This window comes from Oreochromis aureus, linkage group 22, assembly GCF_013358895.1.
Source record: "Oreochromis aureus strain Israel breed Guangdong linkage group 22, ZZ_aureus, whole genome shotgun sequence".
Classification (NCBI taxonomy): Eukaryota; Metazoa; Chordata; class Actinopteri; order Cichliformes; family Cichlidae; genus Oreochromis; species Oreochromis aureus.
This window is the reverse complement of record NC_052962.1, coordinates 38325678-38343395: the sequence shown is the minus strand read 5'-3', so window position 1 is coordinate 38343395 and position 17718 is coordinate 38325678. Positions and strand designations below refer to the sequence as shown.

The window sequence follows — 17718 nt, the reverse complement described above, 5'->3', positions numbered from 1 at the left end:
AAATCCTTATTCCTTTACAGGGCCTCGGTGCAGCCATACTTTGGCGATTTTAGATGCTCTTCTTTGAAGACCAACTAATGTAGACTGAAGCCGGAGCTGCTACATGTCCACATCTTACTACTTTAAATTCTGGCTCGGTTTGATATGAGCATCCACCATCATTACAGGACATGTATTACAAAATAAAGCATGTTTTATTTTGTGTTTTTAGCAGAATGTGACCTATTTAATCAGCTGACTTTTTTTCATTTTTCTCTGTTTTCTGTGATAAACACAGTAAAAGACTTCAGGTCATAAATTTTCTAAGTAGCGTGGCACACAGGAGGAATTTCTTAACCCTGTTTCTTGTCTTTGATACAGAGGAAGGAAATACAGTTTCCTTTTCTGTGCACATGACCTACATAACCATCAACAATCAAAATGGGTCTACATTGAATTTTACTTAAATAAAGGTCACTGCCTGCCCCTTTGCTCCTGTTGAAACTAGAGATGGACCGATCTGATATTACGTATCGGTCCGATACTGACCTAAATTACTGGATCGGATATCGGCCAGAAATAAAAAATGTAATCTGATCCATTAAATATCAAAAAAACACCTCACAAAACTTGCGACATGGCGTAACTCGGCTCATAACCGTAGCACGTGGCAGCAGTGCGCTCACATGATAGAGCGGCTGTGTGTATTTGTAGCCTCGCTACCAAACCAGCATTTCATCTCCGAGGAAGTTATCCCAGAGAGAAGTAAAGCAAGTGTGTAAGTTCATCTCTGAATGTTTGTAAAGCGTTCCCACGTTAAGCTTAACAACCGATATATGGAGCGACTGCCTCTCTCTCTCCCTCTCCTGCTGCTACTTCAATCATGAAACTGATCAATGATCAGCTGATCGGCTTTTCTGTTGCGAGTCCGTCTCTCTTCTTTGTTTTTGGCCCACTTTGCACCAGAAAGAGGAAACCAGCGGCTGAACAACAGCAGCACGTTTAAGCTTGATAAGCTGTCGTTAGAATTTATTTAATATTACTTTCTACACCAGGATCCTTTTCTACGTAGCTGACGGCTGGTAACTGTGCAGGGGCGGATCTAGCAAAGTTTAGCCAGGGGGCCGATGGGGCATGAACAGGAAAGGGGCACAAAGACATACTTTTCTTTCTTATTCTCATTTAAAATGTCGAGCTTTTAATAAATAATTATCTGAATCTTACACCCAAAGTTTTAATCTGATGTAAAATGTATAGAAGTCCATTACTGTATATAGTAACTGTTAAGTCTAATATACCCTAGTAAGCTATAGTACTTTTTCCTTTGGGAAGGTACCATCTGTGCAGTCTGCAATTCTGTTGAAGAAAGATGTTGAATCTATTTAATTATTCTTGAAAAATAATTTATTTCTGTGCATTTTTTTTCACCCTGCATCAAATTAAAGTTGATTACATCGATTAAGCATCATCACGTGAGCGCACTGCTCCGACGTGCTACGGTTATGAGCCGAGTTACGCCATGTCGCAAGTTTTGTGAGGTGTTTTTTTGATATTTAATGGATCGGATTACATTTTTTATTTCTGGCCGATATCCGATCCAGTAATTTAGGTCAGTATCGGACCGATACCGATACGTAATATCGGATCGGTCCATCTCTAGTTGAAACACGACATTATTCTCTATCACCGCCTTTAAACATCATCTCATCCTTTTGTTTTCATTTACCCAGCAGAGTCCAACCCTTCTTAGATAAGCACACAGTCATATTTGTGCTGTGTGGTTATGTGTGGAGTTTCCTCCGTTCCTGACTCAGAGCAGGTGGAGTGTGCATCGGTGTAGACTCTGAGTTGGCAGGCTTCATCACTCACTTCCACTTGTACTTGATGTGGGTGTAGGGGCCGGATTGGACCCGGGCGGATGCACTGGCATGAGCTGAAGCATTTCTTGCTCGACAAGAAAGCCATTTTGTTACGTGCACCAAATTCATGTAACTGTTGTTTTTGTTTGGCGTGGACACATTTAGCAGCTTCGGGGACCATTGGAGTCACATCCTGCTGTAAGATCTACCTCTTGTTCATATTTGTACTCGTCCTTTCTCTCCCTCGGGTTCAATCTGTGCAGACCTACACTGGGTCCCTGTTTGAATTAAAGCACTTTTCTAGTCAAACTGGGCTGGATTTGAGGCTGGCTTTGGCCCAGACAAGTCCCCACACGGCCCATAAGTGGAAGCCACACGAGGACGAGCCAGCCAAGCCTGGGCTCTGACAGGAGTGCCTTAGAGCCAGGCTTATCCTCACCACTGGAAAGCATCCATCCTGATTCTAAATTCCTTCCTAAATTGTTTTTATTGCTTTCTGCCTGGAGGGGAATGTGACGGTAGGCATAATGAGGTCTAACGGGAGAAGGAGGGATAAGGACGGCTGCCTGTGCCCTTCATACCTCTCCTCCTCTCCTTTGAATGTCTCGTCTTCCTTAACTACTGAATTTACCTGCAAAAGATCTCCATGTTCCAGTCTGTCCTGCTGTTTGCTTTTAATGTGTCCTTTCCTATCAGTGCTGGTCTTTGTATGCGTGCGTGTTTCGCTTTGAAGTGTTATTCAGTCTTTCAAGGTGTAATTGATGCTTTGGTTGTGTTTTGTCCTCTAATTGGTCACAGTTTTTAAAGATATATTACTATGACTCAGAGGGTGGCTGCACTTGTTTGACTCATGCATGGTGGGGACACTGAAGGGTGGCTCAGGATCAGCCGTGCTGTTTATTAGAGTGAATTAAAAACTCTCTACTGCCACCGCTTTCTCTAATATTATCTGATATTTCTGGTACATTTTTTTAGCCGTTTGCTTCTATCCCGCTTCCTCTGTTTCCTTCCTGAGAATCACAGTATAATAAACTATAAAGCACGCTGTGTCAAACATACAGAATATGAAGAAAAATAACAGAAACGGCACATGAAAGCAGACGTTTACTTTGAAGCAACTCAATTATAATTACAAAGACATCTAAGAAGGTCAACTTTATTCAGCTGAATGCTAATTAGCAGTCTGTCAGCTCCGACAGTCACCGTCTTTAATAGACTATTTCAAAGCAAATTCAGGTGGATTTCCTACGACCACCGAAGACAAAAATGCCAAACAACAAGCAAAACCACAGACAAAAAGTCAGCAGGCGCAGAAAGCCTTTGTTATGCAAATGTCCAACAATATCCTGTGATTTTTCTCCGAAGTCAAATTGTGAGATGTAACTGAATGGTCCTGAGCTGCTGATTACATTCAGTCCATTTCTGCTCAAACCTGCAGGTAGTTGAAGTTCTAGTTCAAGTTTTTTGATTCATGTTCACTCTAACAAAAGACTATTCATCACACCAGAAACCTGAATGCTGGCTTATTGGTTATAGCGAACCATAATGACATCCATGACACCATCTGATGTTAATGCTAACACTGTTAGACTGATGTGTAGGACAATATGAAAAGTGCTTCCATAAAGTATACGATGTGCAGTCATACACTACGGTTACTCTGTTCAATTAAAAGTGCCTGAATTTAAATTGGTTGATCTCTCCTTCAGGGTCGTCTCCTTCTGCACCACAGGACCACTTCCAGTCTGGGTGCTAGTTTTTTAGCTTGCTCCAGGACTTCTTGTTCTGACCGCTTGCACTTAGACTTCAAACTTACACAAAGAGCAAATATCAACTCTTCCATCACAGCTGACCTTCATGTTGAGAATACTCTGCTGATGAGAGCTGGGTCTTTATCTATAACTCAGTGACCAACGAGCAGCCTTTATTGGATGATGCCAAAGTGTCCAAGCCTGAGAGCGGCACATCAGGTGAGCACAGTGACCTGGAGCAGGGGAGTCGTTTCTGTAGCTTTTTCTTCAATATTCAAAGTATCAAAATCAAGAATTCAGCTCGTGTTTTTCAGATAAACAATGCTGAGTTGTAAGATGTAAAATATTCAGACTGGCACAAATTAAAAACCATATTTTTCAGCCAATTTTTGCTTCCCACTCAGATTACAGCCTGATTAAAATCTCTGTCAGCAGTTTGACTCTCGTTTCTTGAAACATGCATTAATTGATGAGGTCACTTGGACTTCATCAATTGATAAACCAGGCAGGAGGTCAGTTACTTTTACACAGTTTTGAACACTATATTTGTATGGCTTTTAAAATGACATAAAATGAAGTAGGAGATATTTTACTTGGATCAGAGTTTAAAGTAGACCTGTGAGGAATTTCATCTGATGTAAAGAAATTTGATTTGTTTTGGAAAAGGAGCTGCAGCCCAGCAGAGAGCACCCAGCTCTGAATCATACAGCTCATTTAGTGTTGGTGTTTTCATTATTTAGTTTACCTGCTGAAATGCTGCAGGTTTTCTCTGCCTCACATTTACTCTCATTGCACACGAGCACACTCCTCACCTCCTTCTCATCTGAAGCGTCCTCCTCAGTCAGCGGGGCGTACAGGATCATGTACCCAGAAGCCCCAGCGGCGGCCTTCCAGCGGACCCGCATAGTGCTGTGAGTAATATCAAACAACTCCAGGTTGTTCACCGTGGGCAGGGCCACTGTCGGACACAAGCACAGGGTTTGGATGAGGGCCTTTCTTCCTTTGACACATTTACTTTTAACCAATAAGGAAGTGTAGCTGATTAAATCTTACCTAAAATGGTAATCTGGCACTTTTACACTAACCTGACACTAACCTTCTACTGTTTTGGACAGTCCAGACAAGTCCTGAAAATTCACATTTCATAGAAAACTCGCCCTTTCCAAAGATTAAGGAATTTGCAATCCTACAGCTCTCCTGCAGCAATAGAAGTAAATTAGGTCTTGTAAGTTCATGCATGATTAATCCAAATCTTCTTTGATGTATTTTAAACAGTAATGCACAACGTCAGGGTTGTTAAAAACAGCAGTACCAAGAACATGCAGACTGGTTATTCAGGGGTCACTGTCCAGCACGGCAATGAGCCAAACCAGATTTAACTAGAAAAGAGATTTATGAGATTTACAATCAGGTCCTTAAGTTTTGGGCCGATGGCAGATTTGATGTAATTTTGCCTCGGCAAACCACCACAGTGTATTTTAAGTCAAGCAATTGATATGTGATTGAAATGGAGGCCTTCAAGGGGGATAACAAAACCACTGGGATTACCTGTTAAGGAATTCCAGTTATTTTTATACACGGTCCATGGATATCACTACATGCAATTTCCTCTGCTCAGCTCTGCCGGCTGCCTTCAGTTGCTGCTCGTTTGTGGGTCTTTGTTTTGTCTTCAGATCACTGACTTGGCCATTGAAGGATGTCCCATTTCTTTGCATTGGGAAACTCTTGGGTTACCTTTGCAGTTTGCTTTAGGTCATTATCCACTTTCACTGTAATGTGGTGTTTGATCAGTTTTATGTATTTGGCTGAATAGAAGCAGAGTTTGTAGATCTGTATACTTCTGAATTCATCCTGATACTTCTATCATCAATAATCACTAGTGGCCTGTTGCAGCCATGCTTTCTCATATCATAACACTGTCTCCACTATGTCTGTGAGATGATGTGATATGGCTCAGATCATGAGGTTTTTTTCTCTTCGTATCATTCTAGTACAAGTTAGTCTTGTTTTCATCTGTCCAGTGGTTTTCTCCAGAACTCTGCACACTCTTTAGATCTTTTCTGACAAATTCTTCTTGAGTATAATTAGTGGTTTGCCTCTTGTTGTAAACTCTCTATAGTTTCTTTCGTGGGGGTGTTTTTGGATTGCAGACCTTTAAAATCATTTAGCTACCTCCCCAAAGTCTTCTTGACTTGGTTAGATGGGACAAATAATTCTGCAAACATCCAGCTGGTTATCTTGGTTTTTCAGTTTAATGATGACCCTTATAATAATTTTGTTTTCATGTTTATCTTGCCTTTATGTTTTCATGCTTTGGATTTTTTATGTTCTTTTATCTTTAGAAAGTTGATAGTTACAAGTTTTTAACAGTCCCAGATTTATATGCATATATGTGTATAGATATGTATTTTGTGTTATACAGGCTATTGTGTAGGCCATTTGCACAAGTAGGTGTTGTGAGCATCACCAGTGGTGTAAAGTTAAGCCTCCTCGACTGCTGGTGTTAGAGGTCGGCACCCCAGCAGTGTAGAATAACCAAAACCTATTAGTGAGGGTGAGTAGCACTATAAAGTTTAACTTCAAAACTTCTCCAGACATGACTCAATATATTAGTACCTCAACCCACTCGTCTGCCTAACTGTACATTATTCAAAATAGAAACCCTTCTATATGCCATTTGAGTTATTTCAGGTGGTGGGAACAAACAGCTGATAGGACTGCTTTGTGGGAGGACTTGATTTTACATTTTATATTTCAGTGACAACTGAAAAACACGATCTTGCTCAAATAAAGTCTACAGATAGTTTTAGAGCTCATGCATTTTTTTCCTTTTAGCTTCAGCAAATTCAAAAAATAATGAAACGTCAACAAAGCAAAGGTGTGGTTTCATGAAATCTGATATATTTCAGACTCAGACAACATGAGCAAAGTCCTCACTTATTGCTTTGATAAATGTTCCACTTTTGTACCTCAAACCCCCAAATCAATTAGTACCTAGCATCATGTTTAATTTGCTGCCTTAAGCAGACAGTGCAGCAGGGCAGAAGTGGCAGCTTCTAGCAAACAGCCACACCACATTAACTTTGCTGCAAGGTCAGCTTGTGACTTTGCATTCATCCTCGACCAACAGGGAGGAATCCCCTGTCATTCGTCAGCCAACGCCAGGTCGAAAGAGGTCAGAGAATCCAGCCAGGCTCTGGCTCGGAGTACACATGTCAGCGCGAGGCCTCAGGCAATACCACCAGAATTAGAGCTCACCACAGGCATCCTGTCAGAGGAGGATCAGGCCACCAATAAATAATGAAACACCTGTGTAGCTTTTATGGCCCAAATTCACTGTTTTCCTTTGTAGTACAACACATATCTGCTGCTCTATCAGTGCTATTACGGATGCTGTAACTCAACAGTCATAAATTGGCTTCATTGGAATTGAGTGAAAAGACCAAAGGTGTGTTGTTCATCTGGGTCCTGTCAGTTTCTTCAAAGCAAAGTTAAAGCAATAAATAAATGATTAAAAGCTCTGCAGGTTAACACTGAGTTTTTATCTTCAGTTTAGATGCTTTTGCTAATTATCCCACTGTTGATCTCCAGCAAGACACGGACTGTGTGATAACACACTGTGTGTTACAGTGTTAGCAAGAGCACATTTCTACTGAACAGAAGCAGAAATGGGATGAGTTTGATGCAGAGAATTAACAGCACAATGAAAGATCCTCAACTTCAAGGGTTGCCATTTAAGCCTGAGACCGATAGCACTTAATAGAAGAGGTGCATGCAGGGAAAACAGAAGAGTTCAGATCCCTCATTTGGGACTTAATTCTTAAATCAGGCTCAAATGGACATTGTTCATTTGCCTCTGCGACCTTTAGAGATAAATCTTCATCATGTGGTTTAAACGAACCCAAAGGTGTTGTCACAGTTCTTAAAACGGCCGCTTGAGACTCAATCCAAAAGTGAATCAATCGCTACCAAGTTACAAAAGAAATATGAAAAATTCATTGACTCATACAAAATTAATCAATTATTTCATCTCCAATAATACTATTCTCCCTGACCTGTGTTTGTGTTGCCGGTGTTCCTTCTTTGGCAAAACGTCCTGCAGTTTGTAGTTTATGCACATTTCTGCTGTCATAATTCCAGCATAAATTTCAGTAGGTAGGATGGTTCGCCACTTAATTTTGTGTTGTGCGCATGCACAGAAACAACCGGTAGGATGGTTTGTCAGGTAGGATGGTTCCCAGAACACCGGCACCTCTTGGAGCACTTTGAACAATTTATAGTAGTCGCGATGACCAACCAGTCATCTGAATGTGAAACACCTCAACCACTGGTGATGACTCAGGTCCCTTAGTGGGAGGGAACCCGTCTCCAAACACCTGCAGTCTGACTCAAAGGAACTGCAGTTGCTCTCAGACAGATTCACAGGTTTTTTCATGTAATCACATCTCGATCATAGATGCAAATAAAGTGCTAACACATCGCAGTCTCAGTCTCAGTCTGTACCGATGAGCGCAACTTCTCCACAAGATGTCACTTTGCAACTCAAGACTCGACTCAGCTGATTGCCAACTGGTTGCATTCTGCTTATATCTCTTCATAAAAGCGTGCTTGCCTAGTCCCTGCATCATTTTACAATTAAACTGCTGTCCTGCACCAACCGTGTAACTATTTGTAGACAAATTTCTGAATATTTGTTTAAAATCTGTGAGGTTCAGACAAAACTTTGTATAAAGAGTTAGTGTGGCTTTCTGTGTATGTAGGCAGTTTCACAAACATACTGCACTCATTTCCACTCAATACTAAAGTGATGCATCAAAAAAACTGACTATGACTGGTCGCAGACCTGGTCCCCGGACTGTAAGGTGACTGCACGAGGTTTGTTAGCATTAGCAGAGCAGTGCACCGCCCTCATGTCCAAATACAGTCACTGTTAGCTTCAAAGTGTCTCAATGAAGATGCCAATATTGTTGAAATTGAGGCTTCAAAATGGGTGTTACAGACCAACAGATGCTGCATGGGGCTTACTGCCATGTTTGCTGCCTGCTTCCATCTGTTTGACTGTGTAAACATATAAACTTACATGTAGTAGCACTTCCTCTCAGGGCTTCACTTGCGGAGCTGCGATAGACGGCAAAAACAGCCACCTGGTACTCTGTCAGAGAGTTCAGATAGCTCAGCTCCACGCTGTTCTGGGTCCCCTGGACCACCTAAAAACAGATCCCAGTGGGTCACAGCCTGGATATCACAGCAGTGTTATCAAGTGCAGTAAGTTTACAATACTGGAATGAGATAAGCCAGTCAGTCAGACACACTTAACAAGTACGTTTGCTTGTGATGTTCATTCATTTCAGCTTTGCTCTCAGGGACATAACTGCCTGATACAGATGGGATTAAAAATAATCTTAATTTGCTCTAAATTAGAGCTCTTCATCTCTTTGTAATAGACAGCAGAACTTTGTTTGTCAAAAAGCATTAAAATACAGAAAGAAATCCTCTGTTTATTAAGCGACTGCATATCACGAGGTTGAAAAAGGCGCCACATGTTGCTGTAGGCATTCAGCTCTCTCCAAAGAGATTTAAATTGAGTGTAACTAGATCAGATTAGCTTTGATGAAACCTCAGTTTTCCTTGTGGGGAAACGGGGCCGTTCCAGCTGCAAGTTGTAATAAACATCAAAGAGAAATGGGATAAAAATAAGAAGGAACTGCAGGAGCATAAATATAAACTTGGAAAATTACAGCGCTGCATGTCTGCGTGGTAATATAGGTAGGGAAACAAAGTTTGAGTGCATTATCCGGAAGTTTCAGCACATGGGAAAACACCTACGTCACAGAATAAGTCAGTGCATATCTGTAGTTAAGGACACTGATTAAAAAGACACATCAATGCTCCAGTTTTTCACCTCTTCCACAGCTAATGGCTAATAATGAAAGTAACAGAATATAGTTTACCACAGCATACGAGAGTGCGCTTTTATTATTCCCTTACTGCAAATTCTGCATAATTGTTGGCATTTATCATGCAGATCACTCTGAGAAATTACTTAACTTCTGGAAGTGACCCTTAAAAGGATTAGCCGAGCAGCTTTAATTAAAATGCTGCCATTACATCACAGACAGTTTCTCTGTATTTTATTTGCTCTGTGGAGGCGAATCAGGACCAAAGTTCCACTAATTAAGGGGACAAAAGAAAAGTGCTCCCTTTAGTCAGTTATAAGAAGGCAGAAAGCCAGATGAGCCGCCTAATAATCAGACAGTTCAGTAGTTTACACTTTATTGAACAATTACAATAAAAGCAGGACTGTTCACTGTGGTGGAAAAACTATGATGGAAGCTGAAAAGTGAAAGTGAAAAATGAAGAGAACTATTTGTAGTTTCCTGAAAATTGTATGATTTGCAAGTAAAAGTGTTTCTTTCAGACATGATATGAAAGTATGAAAAGAATAAAAATAATAATGGACTAACAATAACACAAATAAAATACCTTTTCTTCTGGCTGCCCCCCACTGGCGGGGTAGTACACCACTCGGTACTTCTCCACCTGACCCGACGCATGTGTCCATGTCACCCGGAAACTGCGAGCAGTTATCTCTGAGGTCACGAGGTCACGAGGTGCAGCCACGACGGCTGGTGGCGGCGCAGGCTCCGCCCCCCCTGCAGATAATAAAGAAAGCAGAGATTTTTCTTCTATTACGTGTGAAACTCGGGTCAGAAAAGCCTCCGAGAGCTGAAACAATCCTGCTGTGTGTGCAAAGTGACTCTGAAAGTAATAAACTGTAGCAGCTCTGCCTGCTATCTGAAGCCACATCTGTGTTTATGTGGCACAAAGTTGTGGGCATTTCATTACAAAGATAACAAGGCTGCAACATATTTGGTGGGGAAGTGTACTTGTTATATATGGAACCAACAGCATCAACAAAGCAACCCCGATGCAACGATCAGCAGCATCTTTGCCGTATCATCTCTGACTCTGCTGATTCACGCCGCTCTTCACACCTTTGATCTTCCTGTCGAGCTGCTCCACGCGGTCACAAACGGTCTTGGTGAGACCTTCCACGATGTCGCTCATCACGCTGAAGTCTGCCACGTTGTAGACGTGAGTTTCCTCTGGCGGTGAGGCAATCGCCTTCAGCTCATTCTCATCAGCATTTTTCACACCTGGAGAGAGAGGAGAGAGAAAACCGAGTGATCCTACTGACAGCAAGGGTGACATGAAAGGTGTTGGAAATAGGTTTTCTATGACGCAACCAGAACATGAATACATACACAGGACTTCATTTACAACAGCAAAACTATTCGCCAGACTCTGACATGCGCTCGCTGCAACAGGATTTATTCCATCTCTAAACTTTCCCCCTGCTGACTGGGTACACTGCTCAAACTACAAGCTAAAGCTAAAGGCTGACAAGCTAACAAGTGTTAAAGAGCCACAGACTGAGTCCAAAGGTATTCCAAATCACATATTTGGATAGTTTAACATCAGCGGTGGTCAAAAATAAAATGCATTAAAAAAAATTTATAAGACAAAAAGCATCAGCGTGAATCTAAGATGCTGCCTGCTGTTCTTGCCTGGTGAAATCTGCAAATATCATTAAAGGTGTTGTATTCAATGTTCTGTCAGTTAATTAATAACCTGCTACTTCAGCACACAACACAGAACAGCGGAAATGTTGAAATTAACCTGTGACTGTGCTGAAACTGAAAACAAACAGAGTTTTGTTCAGCCGAGAAACTCAAAAGGAAAAAATGTGAATCTTTAAAGATTTCTGCTTCTGTTTGTGACTCAGAGCGTCAGCTGGGTTTCATATAAAGGAGAGCTCAGTGAATCAAAGCAGCTGCACCATTTCAACACATACAGACAGATGTGCAAGTATCATTGATCCTATCAGAGGAGCTCCAGCTCTACTACACACACCACTCTCAACCAGCTGAACGTGTAGCAGAGCAGTATTACAGCCGAGTCCATGGTATGTGGAGCATTTAGTGCTGGGAGGTCATACCAATGGCAAACAGTTCAATCCCAGCATCCTTCAGGCTCTGCGCTGGGGGTATGACATCATCCTGGGACTTCCCATCGGTGATGAGGATTCCTATCTTGGGAACACCGGGTCTGGAGCCTGACTCTGGTTTGAAGCTGTTCTCCAGGATGAAGGTCAGAGCCAGACCTGCTCGGATTGAAAGAAAACACCAAGATAAGAAGAAGAAGAGCCATTTCATCTCAAATCATCGCAGCCTCGGCCGACTCCGATTTGTTTAAATACTTCAAAGTCTGGACTTAGAGATTGAGTGCTGTGGAAATTTTGCTTCATTTATCAAATACGTCTTTGAAAACCAGACATTTTTTTCACACATTGAAATCTGAGACAATATTTGAACATAAATATCTGAAGAAGTATTAAACCAGGATCTGAAATTTGGGAAAGAATTTTGGGAACAAAAGCATTGGCTAGTTGAAATGTGGAAAAAAAAAGTCCCAAAATTTGGGCACAAACCAGTAAAAAAACTTTACATTACAAAACTTGTAAATGTGTGACAATCACTTGTGGAGCAAAGATGACGAGTTGAAAAACATTAAATGTCACTGGGTTGTTCTACATATGTATGAAAACCATAAAAATATGTAATATACTTTTGTCCATGTATTACACATAATATTTATCATGTGTTGGATAAAAGTGCGGGGAATTCGAGCCGTTTATCGTCTGCATTTTTAAAGGAATAGTTAAGTCCTGGCTGACAGTTTGATCGTACTTAAAGTTTCCCACTGAGGTGTAGAGAGGACAGATAAATGCCTCTGAGCCGAGATGTAGCCTCAAGAGTTGCAATCAAAGACTTGAAAATGATTGTTATAGAGCGCCTTATTAGCTCAACAAGGTTTTTGTCTAATGAGCTTGATAACATAATGAGCAGCTGAGTTCAGCTGTGTCCATTAACGACATTACAGACGTCTTCTTCAACTTCTAACAGACTGCTTAAAGTCCTGCTGCTCCCTCGAGCGATAGATCAGTTTCATTAGCAACACAAGAAGTTCAATTGCATTTTATTTAAAGAGGGTCAAATTGCAACAGCCTGTCTCAAGGTGATCCATACTTCCAGGTAAAGACCCTGCAATGATTCCCTATCAACAAGCACTTGGTGACAAGTGGAAGGAAAAACAAAAATCTCGGGGAGGCTGGACGTCTGTGATAAATAGTTGGGCTGAAACCGTTTTTCTTTTTCGACCCTGTTTGTACTACAATCAGAATAACAGATAAAGTGAAGGCTTTACAGTGAGCTATCAGGACTATATTACAGTTTCAGTCTACAAGTACCAGATGAGTGGGGTGGAGTTTTTTAGAGCCACTCTGAGACCGAATGCTCCTAATTGTGAATATTTTGTCAGGTAAAACAAAGCTGTCCTAATTTTTAGTTTTTTTAAATTTAAGAGCAAAACAATGTTATTTACAACGTGACTGCAGGCTAGCCACACATGAAACCTTCCAGAGATTTCTAGGGTCAAACTTGTAACATGATTGGCATAATTTAGAAATGTAACTGGACATCATTTGGATGGTGATGGAAACAAATGAAGTGTATCAGTCTTTGCTCAGAACTCCATAACTGTGAGGAAGACGCCCATTCAAGTCCAGTCAGTTTGCATTTAATGACATTGACTGTTTTGTCATGTTCACTAAACCCGAGCGGGTCATCTGAATCCATTCCTGGCTGCTCCTGTCAGTGTGGCGAGATACTGAACCCTGAGTCAGCCTGTGAATGTGTGTGGATGTAAATGTGCTTCGGTATCGATAACAAAGTACCGTATAGATGTGTTTGTAGTAGAAAGTACGTGAGTGCTCAAATGGAGTAGAAAGGTGCTACACAAGAACTGCATCACTCCAGTTAGCATTAGAGCGACTGCTGGTAACCAGTTCTACAAAGAAGAGGAGCGGAAAGCTGCAATCCAATAAAAATACTGTATTTTACCTCATCTCTGATTAATGTTTTAATATGCCAAATGTTCAGGAATCTTGATCCATCATTAATATAACCAATAAAATCTGCTCCGGGACTGAAAGTTTACCTCAGGCAGCGTTTGGACAGCTACTAGAAACTCAGCTTAATGCTGATTATTCTTTCGTCTCTAATCTTGTGGACAGCCAGGACCCTCTGCTTCATTTGTGATGCTTTCCACGTGGATTCATTTTAGTATAATTCATTTTTTGGATTCTTTAATTTTCTCTTTTCCCTCTTCACAGCACAACATGCAAACAAATGAAAGTGCCTGTTGGTATATAGTTGATGGTTGTTTAGTCCAAGAACATCCTGATGAATTCCAGGATGAAGTCATACTTCTATGAAATGTTTTCTCCTGCTGGTTTAAGTTAACAAACACAAAAAGACAAATCAAGTAAATTCAAATAACAGCATGTGCTGCATTCCTGCTTTACCGATCTTGTCCTGAATATTGGTGAAGGTCTTTATTCATTTCCGTCTACTGTCTGTTAAAAGTGATGCTGAAACTTTAGAAAGCTAGCCGACCTTCTGATTCACACTCAGCTCTTATCAGCCGAAGGCGGCAAGGTCACCAACACTTGAAGACTAATCCAAAATGAGCTCCCCTCAGTTTAATAAGCTCAGGCAAAAGGACGGGCTTTGGTCCAAGTGCACCTCTGAGCATTATCTGTTCACTCTGATGGGGAGAGCAGACCATAATAACCAGTGGGAGGCTGGGGTTTCGCTTGGCATCGCACCTGTCAGTGTGTTTCCTCCTTTATATGGCAGATTCTTCACAGCATCGATTACAGACTCTTTAGTGGTGTGAGCGTTCAGATGCCACTCGATCCTGGGGTCTCCACTGTACTGAGCCAGACCTGCGTGCAAAAATAAGAGTGGAATTTAAACTACAATTAAGTTACTGATATATATTACTACCTAATAACACATTCCAGTCTGGCTCAGACTCCATCCTTCATCCTCCAAAGGGACAGAAATCTTCTCACCAATCCTAGTCTTGTCAATCTCCACAGAGAACGCCTTGACCAGGTTCTCCAGGAAGGTCCTGACCAGCCTGAAGTTGATCCGCCCGATACTCCAGGAACCGTCTACCAGGATCACGATGTCGGCTATGGCTGGAGTCTTACACATAAATCCCGCTTCAGCTTAAAATCAGACAAGAAGAAAACAGAAATTTAGAAAAGATTTTGAAAACAGGAAAACTCCAAACTTTGAAAAGCTAAAACAGCAGAGGAAGGTTTCCCGCCACAAAAACATTTAGCTTTCTGCCTAAGACGTGACTGAGACTCTGAACAGGATCCCAAACTTCCACGGCAGCCTACAGCACATACATGATAAATCTGCACGGGTAAAAGTAGGACAGTTTGATGTGCAGCTTCTGTCCCAAAGTATTACAAAGTGTTTCATTAATTCTAATTCAGTTCAACACAGTATAATTAAACCCTAGAGGAGCGAGGCGCTTCGTTTTAGCAGATGAAAAATAGCAGCCCCCTCTGTTGTTTGTCTCAACAGTTTACTGGGTGATAAAACAGACCCGACTCTAATGAGGAAACAGCAGTTCATTTACAAAAGCCAGTCCAGCACACAGTGAGCCAAAGGCCAAGCACATTAGGAAACAGACATATTTCTGTCCACCAATTATCTTTCACACGGAGCTGAGGAAACCCGAGTTTGGGTCTCGATGGGAAATACTGCAATCGTTAAGGGTGCTAGGTTTTAATTCAAGAAGCCTCCAAACTCCATCAAACTGGAGTTGAATATGGCAACTAAAACTCCCAGCAGATCCACTGGAAGAGGGTCGCTATACTGGGTAGTTTCCCAGTGGGAATGTGTGTAGCTTCATCACCTCTCTGCAGCCCCTCATCTCATCCTCTGTTTGCTTTCAGCAGCCCCTCCTTTAAAGTTAACTTTCTACTGATTGGCTGTCGGTCACAAAACATTTGAACAGCAGGTGGGTGGGGCTTCTCTGCCTGAGATGATGTAATAAGGACATCCCCTTTCACTGACAGAATAAAGATCCAAGAGTAAGAAAAACTATAAGAGTGTTTATAGCAGCCTGAGAGTTTGTTTCACACTTATTCTTTCAAACCTTGAGCATCAAACACTGGATGGAAAACAAAGAAAATCAGAGTATATAACTTTTGAAATTTAAGTGCGTCTTTTATTGCTATTGCTACAATGATAGCATTGCACTTCACAAAAATCAAATGCTAAATCTGAATGAAAACATCCCATCATGTTACAGTTCATGAGTAGTGTTACTGTGGGTTAGCAGTTGCTGTAAGATCAACCGCGGCTACTATTTACATGATGCATTCATACATTTACACCAGGTTTCTGTTTGACTGGACAGTCAACAATATGTTATAGAAGATGATAAACGTGCAGCGTAAGAAAAAAATAAATAAAATGAACAAAGCTGCAAAAAGCTAAACGTGATGCACAGAAGAAAGATTGTGAAGGACTTCAGAGACTGTTAGCTCCTCTTTATTTCCATATCCCTGCACTGCAGGTTTAATAGGCTCTAACACATGTGCTGATGTACAGATAGAAACTTTTAAACAAACACACAAACTGCTCAACTCAAAGCCAACTGAACTCTGTCGTCTCGAGTTCAGCCTGGCCCACACTGACCAATACCAGGTAAACTGAACAGGTGACTGCACCTGCATCTTAGTGCCAACACTAAACCAACTGTCAATGCAGCGTGAAGAAAGCAAGCAGATGAATCCAAATGTCTGCCCCACGGCGATGAATACCACGACCACCACACCAGCTTGCTATTAGCAGCCGTTAACATCTCTGCAGGCACGTTTAACAGTCTGAAAAAAAGCTCGGTTACATGTTAGGTTTAAACCCAAAACTCTTTTCTCTTTTACGATTGTGTGATCCAGGTTACTGTCGTGCACTGACCTGCAGCATTTTCACATCCTTTCAATTATCCTATCATGCTTCGATTATTCATGTGTTTAAAGCTCCAGGAGCAGGTAAAATACCAGGAGGTGGGGTGATTACACAACATGAAGAATGGATACTGTAAATATTTGTATTTGTATGTGTTATGACTTTGGTCTGTTTCAGAATTGTACCTCTAAAAAAATGAGGTGAGAGATCCACATGGTATGCAACCAGTCGGGCGCCAAGCCATGCAGGCTGCCTTTACGAACGGGTCATTCTAAAGAGATCACCGAACTCGAGTGTGCTGCTATAACAGGATGATAAGGCTGCAACAGGTTATTTCGATCTTAGATATTCCACCATCAACTGTACGTGGAATTATTACAAATTGGAAGGATTCAGGAAAAACTGCAGCTACAAACAAGCAGATCATTTAAAGTAAGAGAGGAAGAAAAGTCTCCAAACACCATCTGGCATTAATATCAGCTCAATAACTGTGCACCACGAGCTTCATGGCATGGGTCTCCTGTAGGTGTATTATAGTGTATCTCCCGTGATTTGATGTTTTGAGGATATTGCTGGAGATCACTGTCTAAAGCATCAGTGAAAAAACTCTTAAAAGGTTTTCAGCTGGGTTGAGATGAGGTGAATATGTTGCTCTAAGCATGATTCACATTTGTCTCATCCTCATCAGGCTGTTCACTGAGCTTGGTGTCCTCTGGATAGAGGAGGCCACTGTCATCAGGACACAAGTGCCTCTGCTCAGAGAAGCTTTTTATTAATTAGCAGTAAGCCTTTCATCAAAGTGGAGAAAGCACCATGCCCTCACATCATAAGAGGCCACCAGGTGACATCAGTGTAAGGGTCAGAGGTTCAGGTTTTCCCCTTAATTGAAACCAGGCTGCAGATGGCTGTATGGTGCTGTGTTAAACTTTGGTTTTGTGTTTCCATGTTTTAGCATTAGGAGAAACACAGAATATCATCCAAAAAGATTAAATGCAAAGGGATCCTTTGCCTCTGGGACACCGAGGCTCTCCCTTCTACTTTTAAAAGCTTAATTAAAAATACTGACATGCCCCTTGTGTCATCCTGAATGTGTACTGTGACGGGGGTCGCTCACGGTGGCTTCATCACATGTAATTACCACCATCTGTGCAGCTCTGTGGAATCTCTTGGCCTCTTTATATTTGCTCGGTTTTGTGGTGCATTTATTAAATGTTTTAGACTCAAAACTCGTGT

The 17718-nt window shown here is 41.4% G+C and overlaps 1 protein-coding gene across 1 annotated transcript in view; it reads right to left on the bottom strand.

Annotated features, from left to right (window-relative positions):
- The window catches only part of LOC116317240 (collagen alpha-1(XIV) chain-like), a 159299-nt gene that overhangs the window by 90271 nt on the left and 51310 nt on the right, over positions 1-17718 (bottom strand). The window contains exons 6-12 of the mRNA XM_039605355.1: positions 14568-14726; positions 14319-14438; positions 11589-11753; positions 10585-10746; positions 10073-10242; positions 8670-8796; positions 4402-4547 (exon numbers count right to left, since the gene is read on the bottom strand). Of these exons, the coding sequence (XP_039461289.1) occupies positions 4402-4547; positions 8670-8796; positions 10073-10242; positions 10585-10746; positions 11589-11753; positions 14319-14438; positions 14568-14726 (1049 nt within the window). The remainder of the gene's footprint in view (positions 1-4401; positions 4548-8669; positions 8797-10072; positions 10243-10584; positions 10747-11588; positions 11754-14318; positions 14439-14567; positions 14727-17718) is intronic.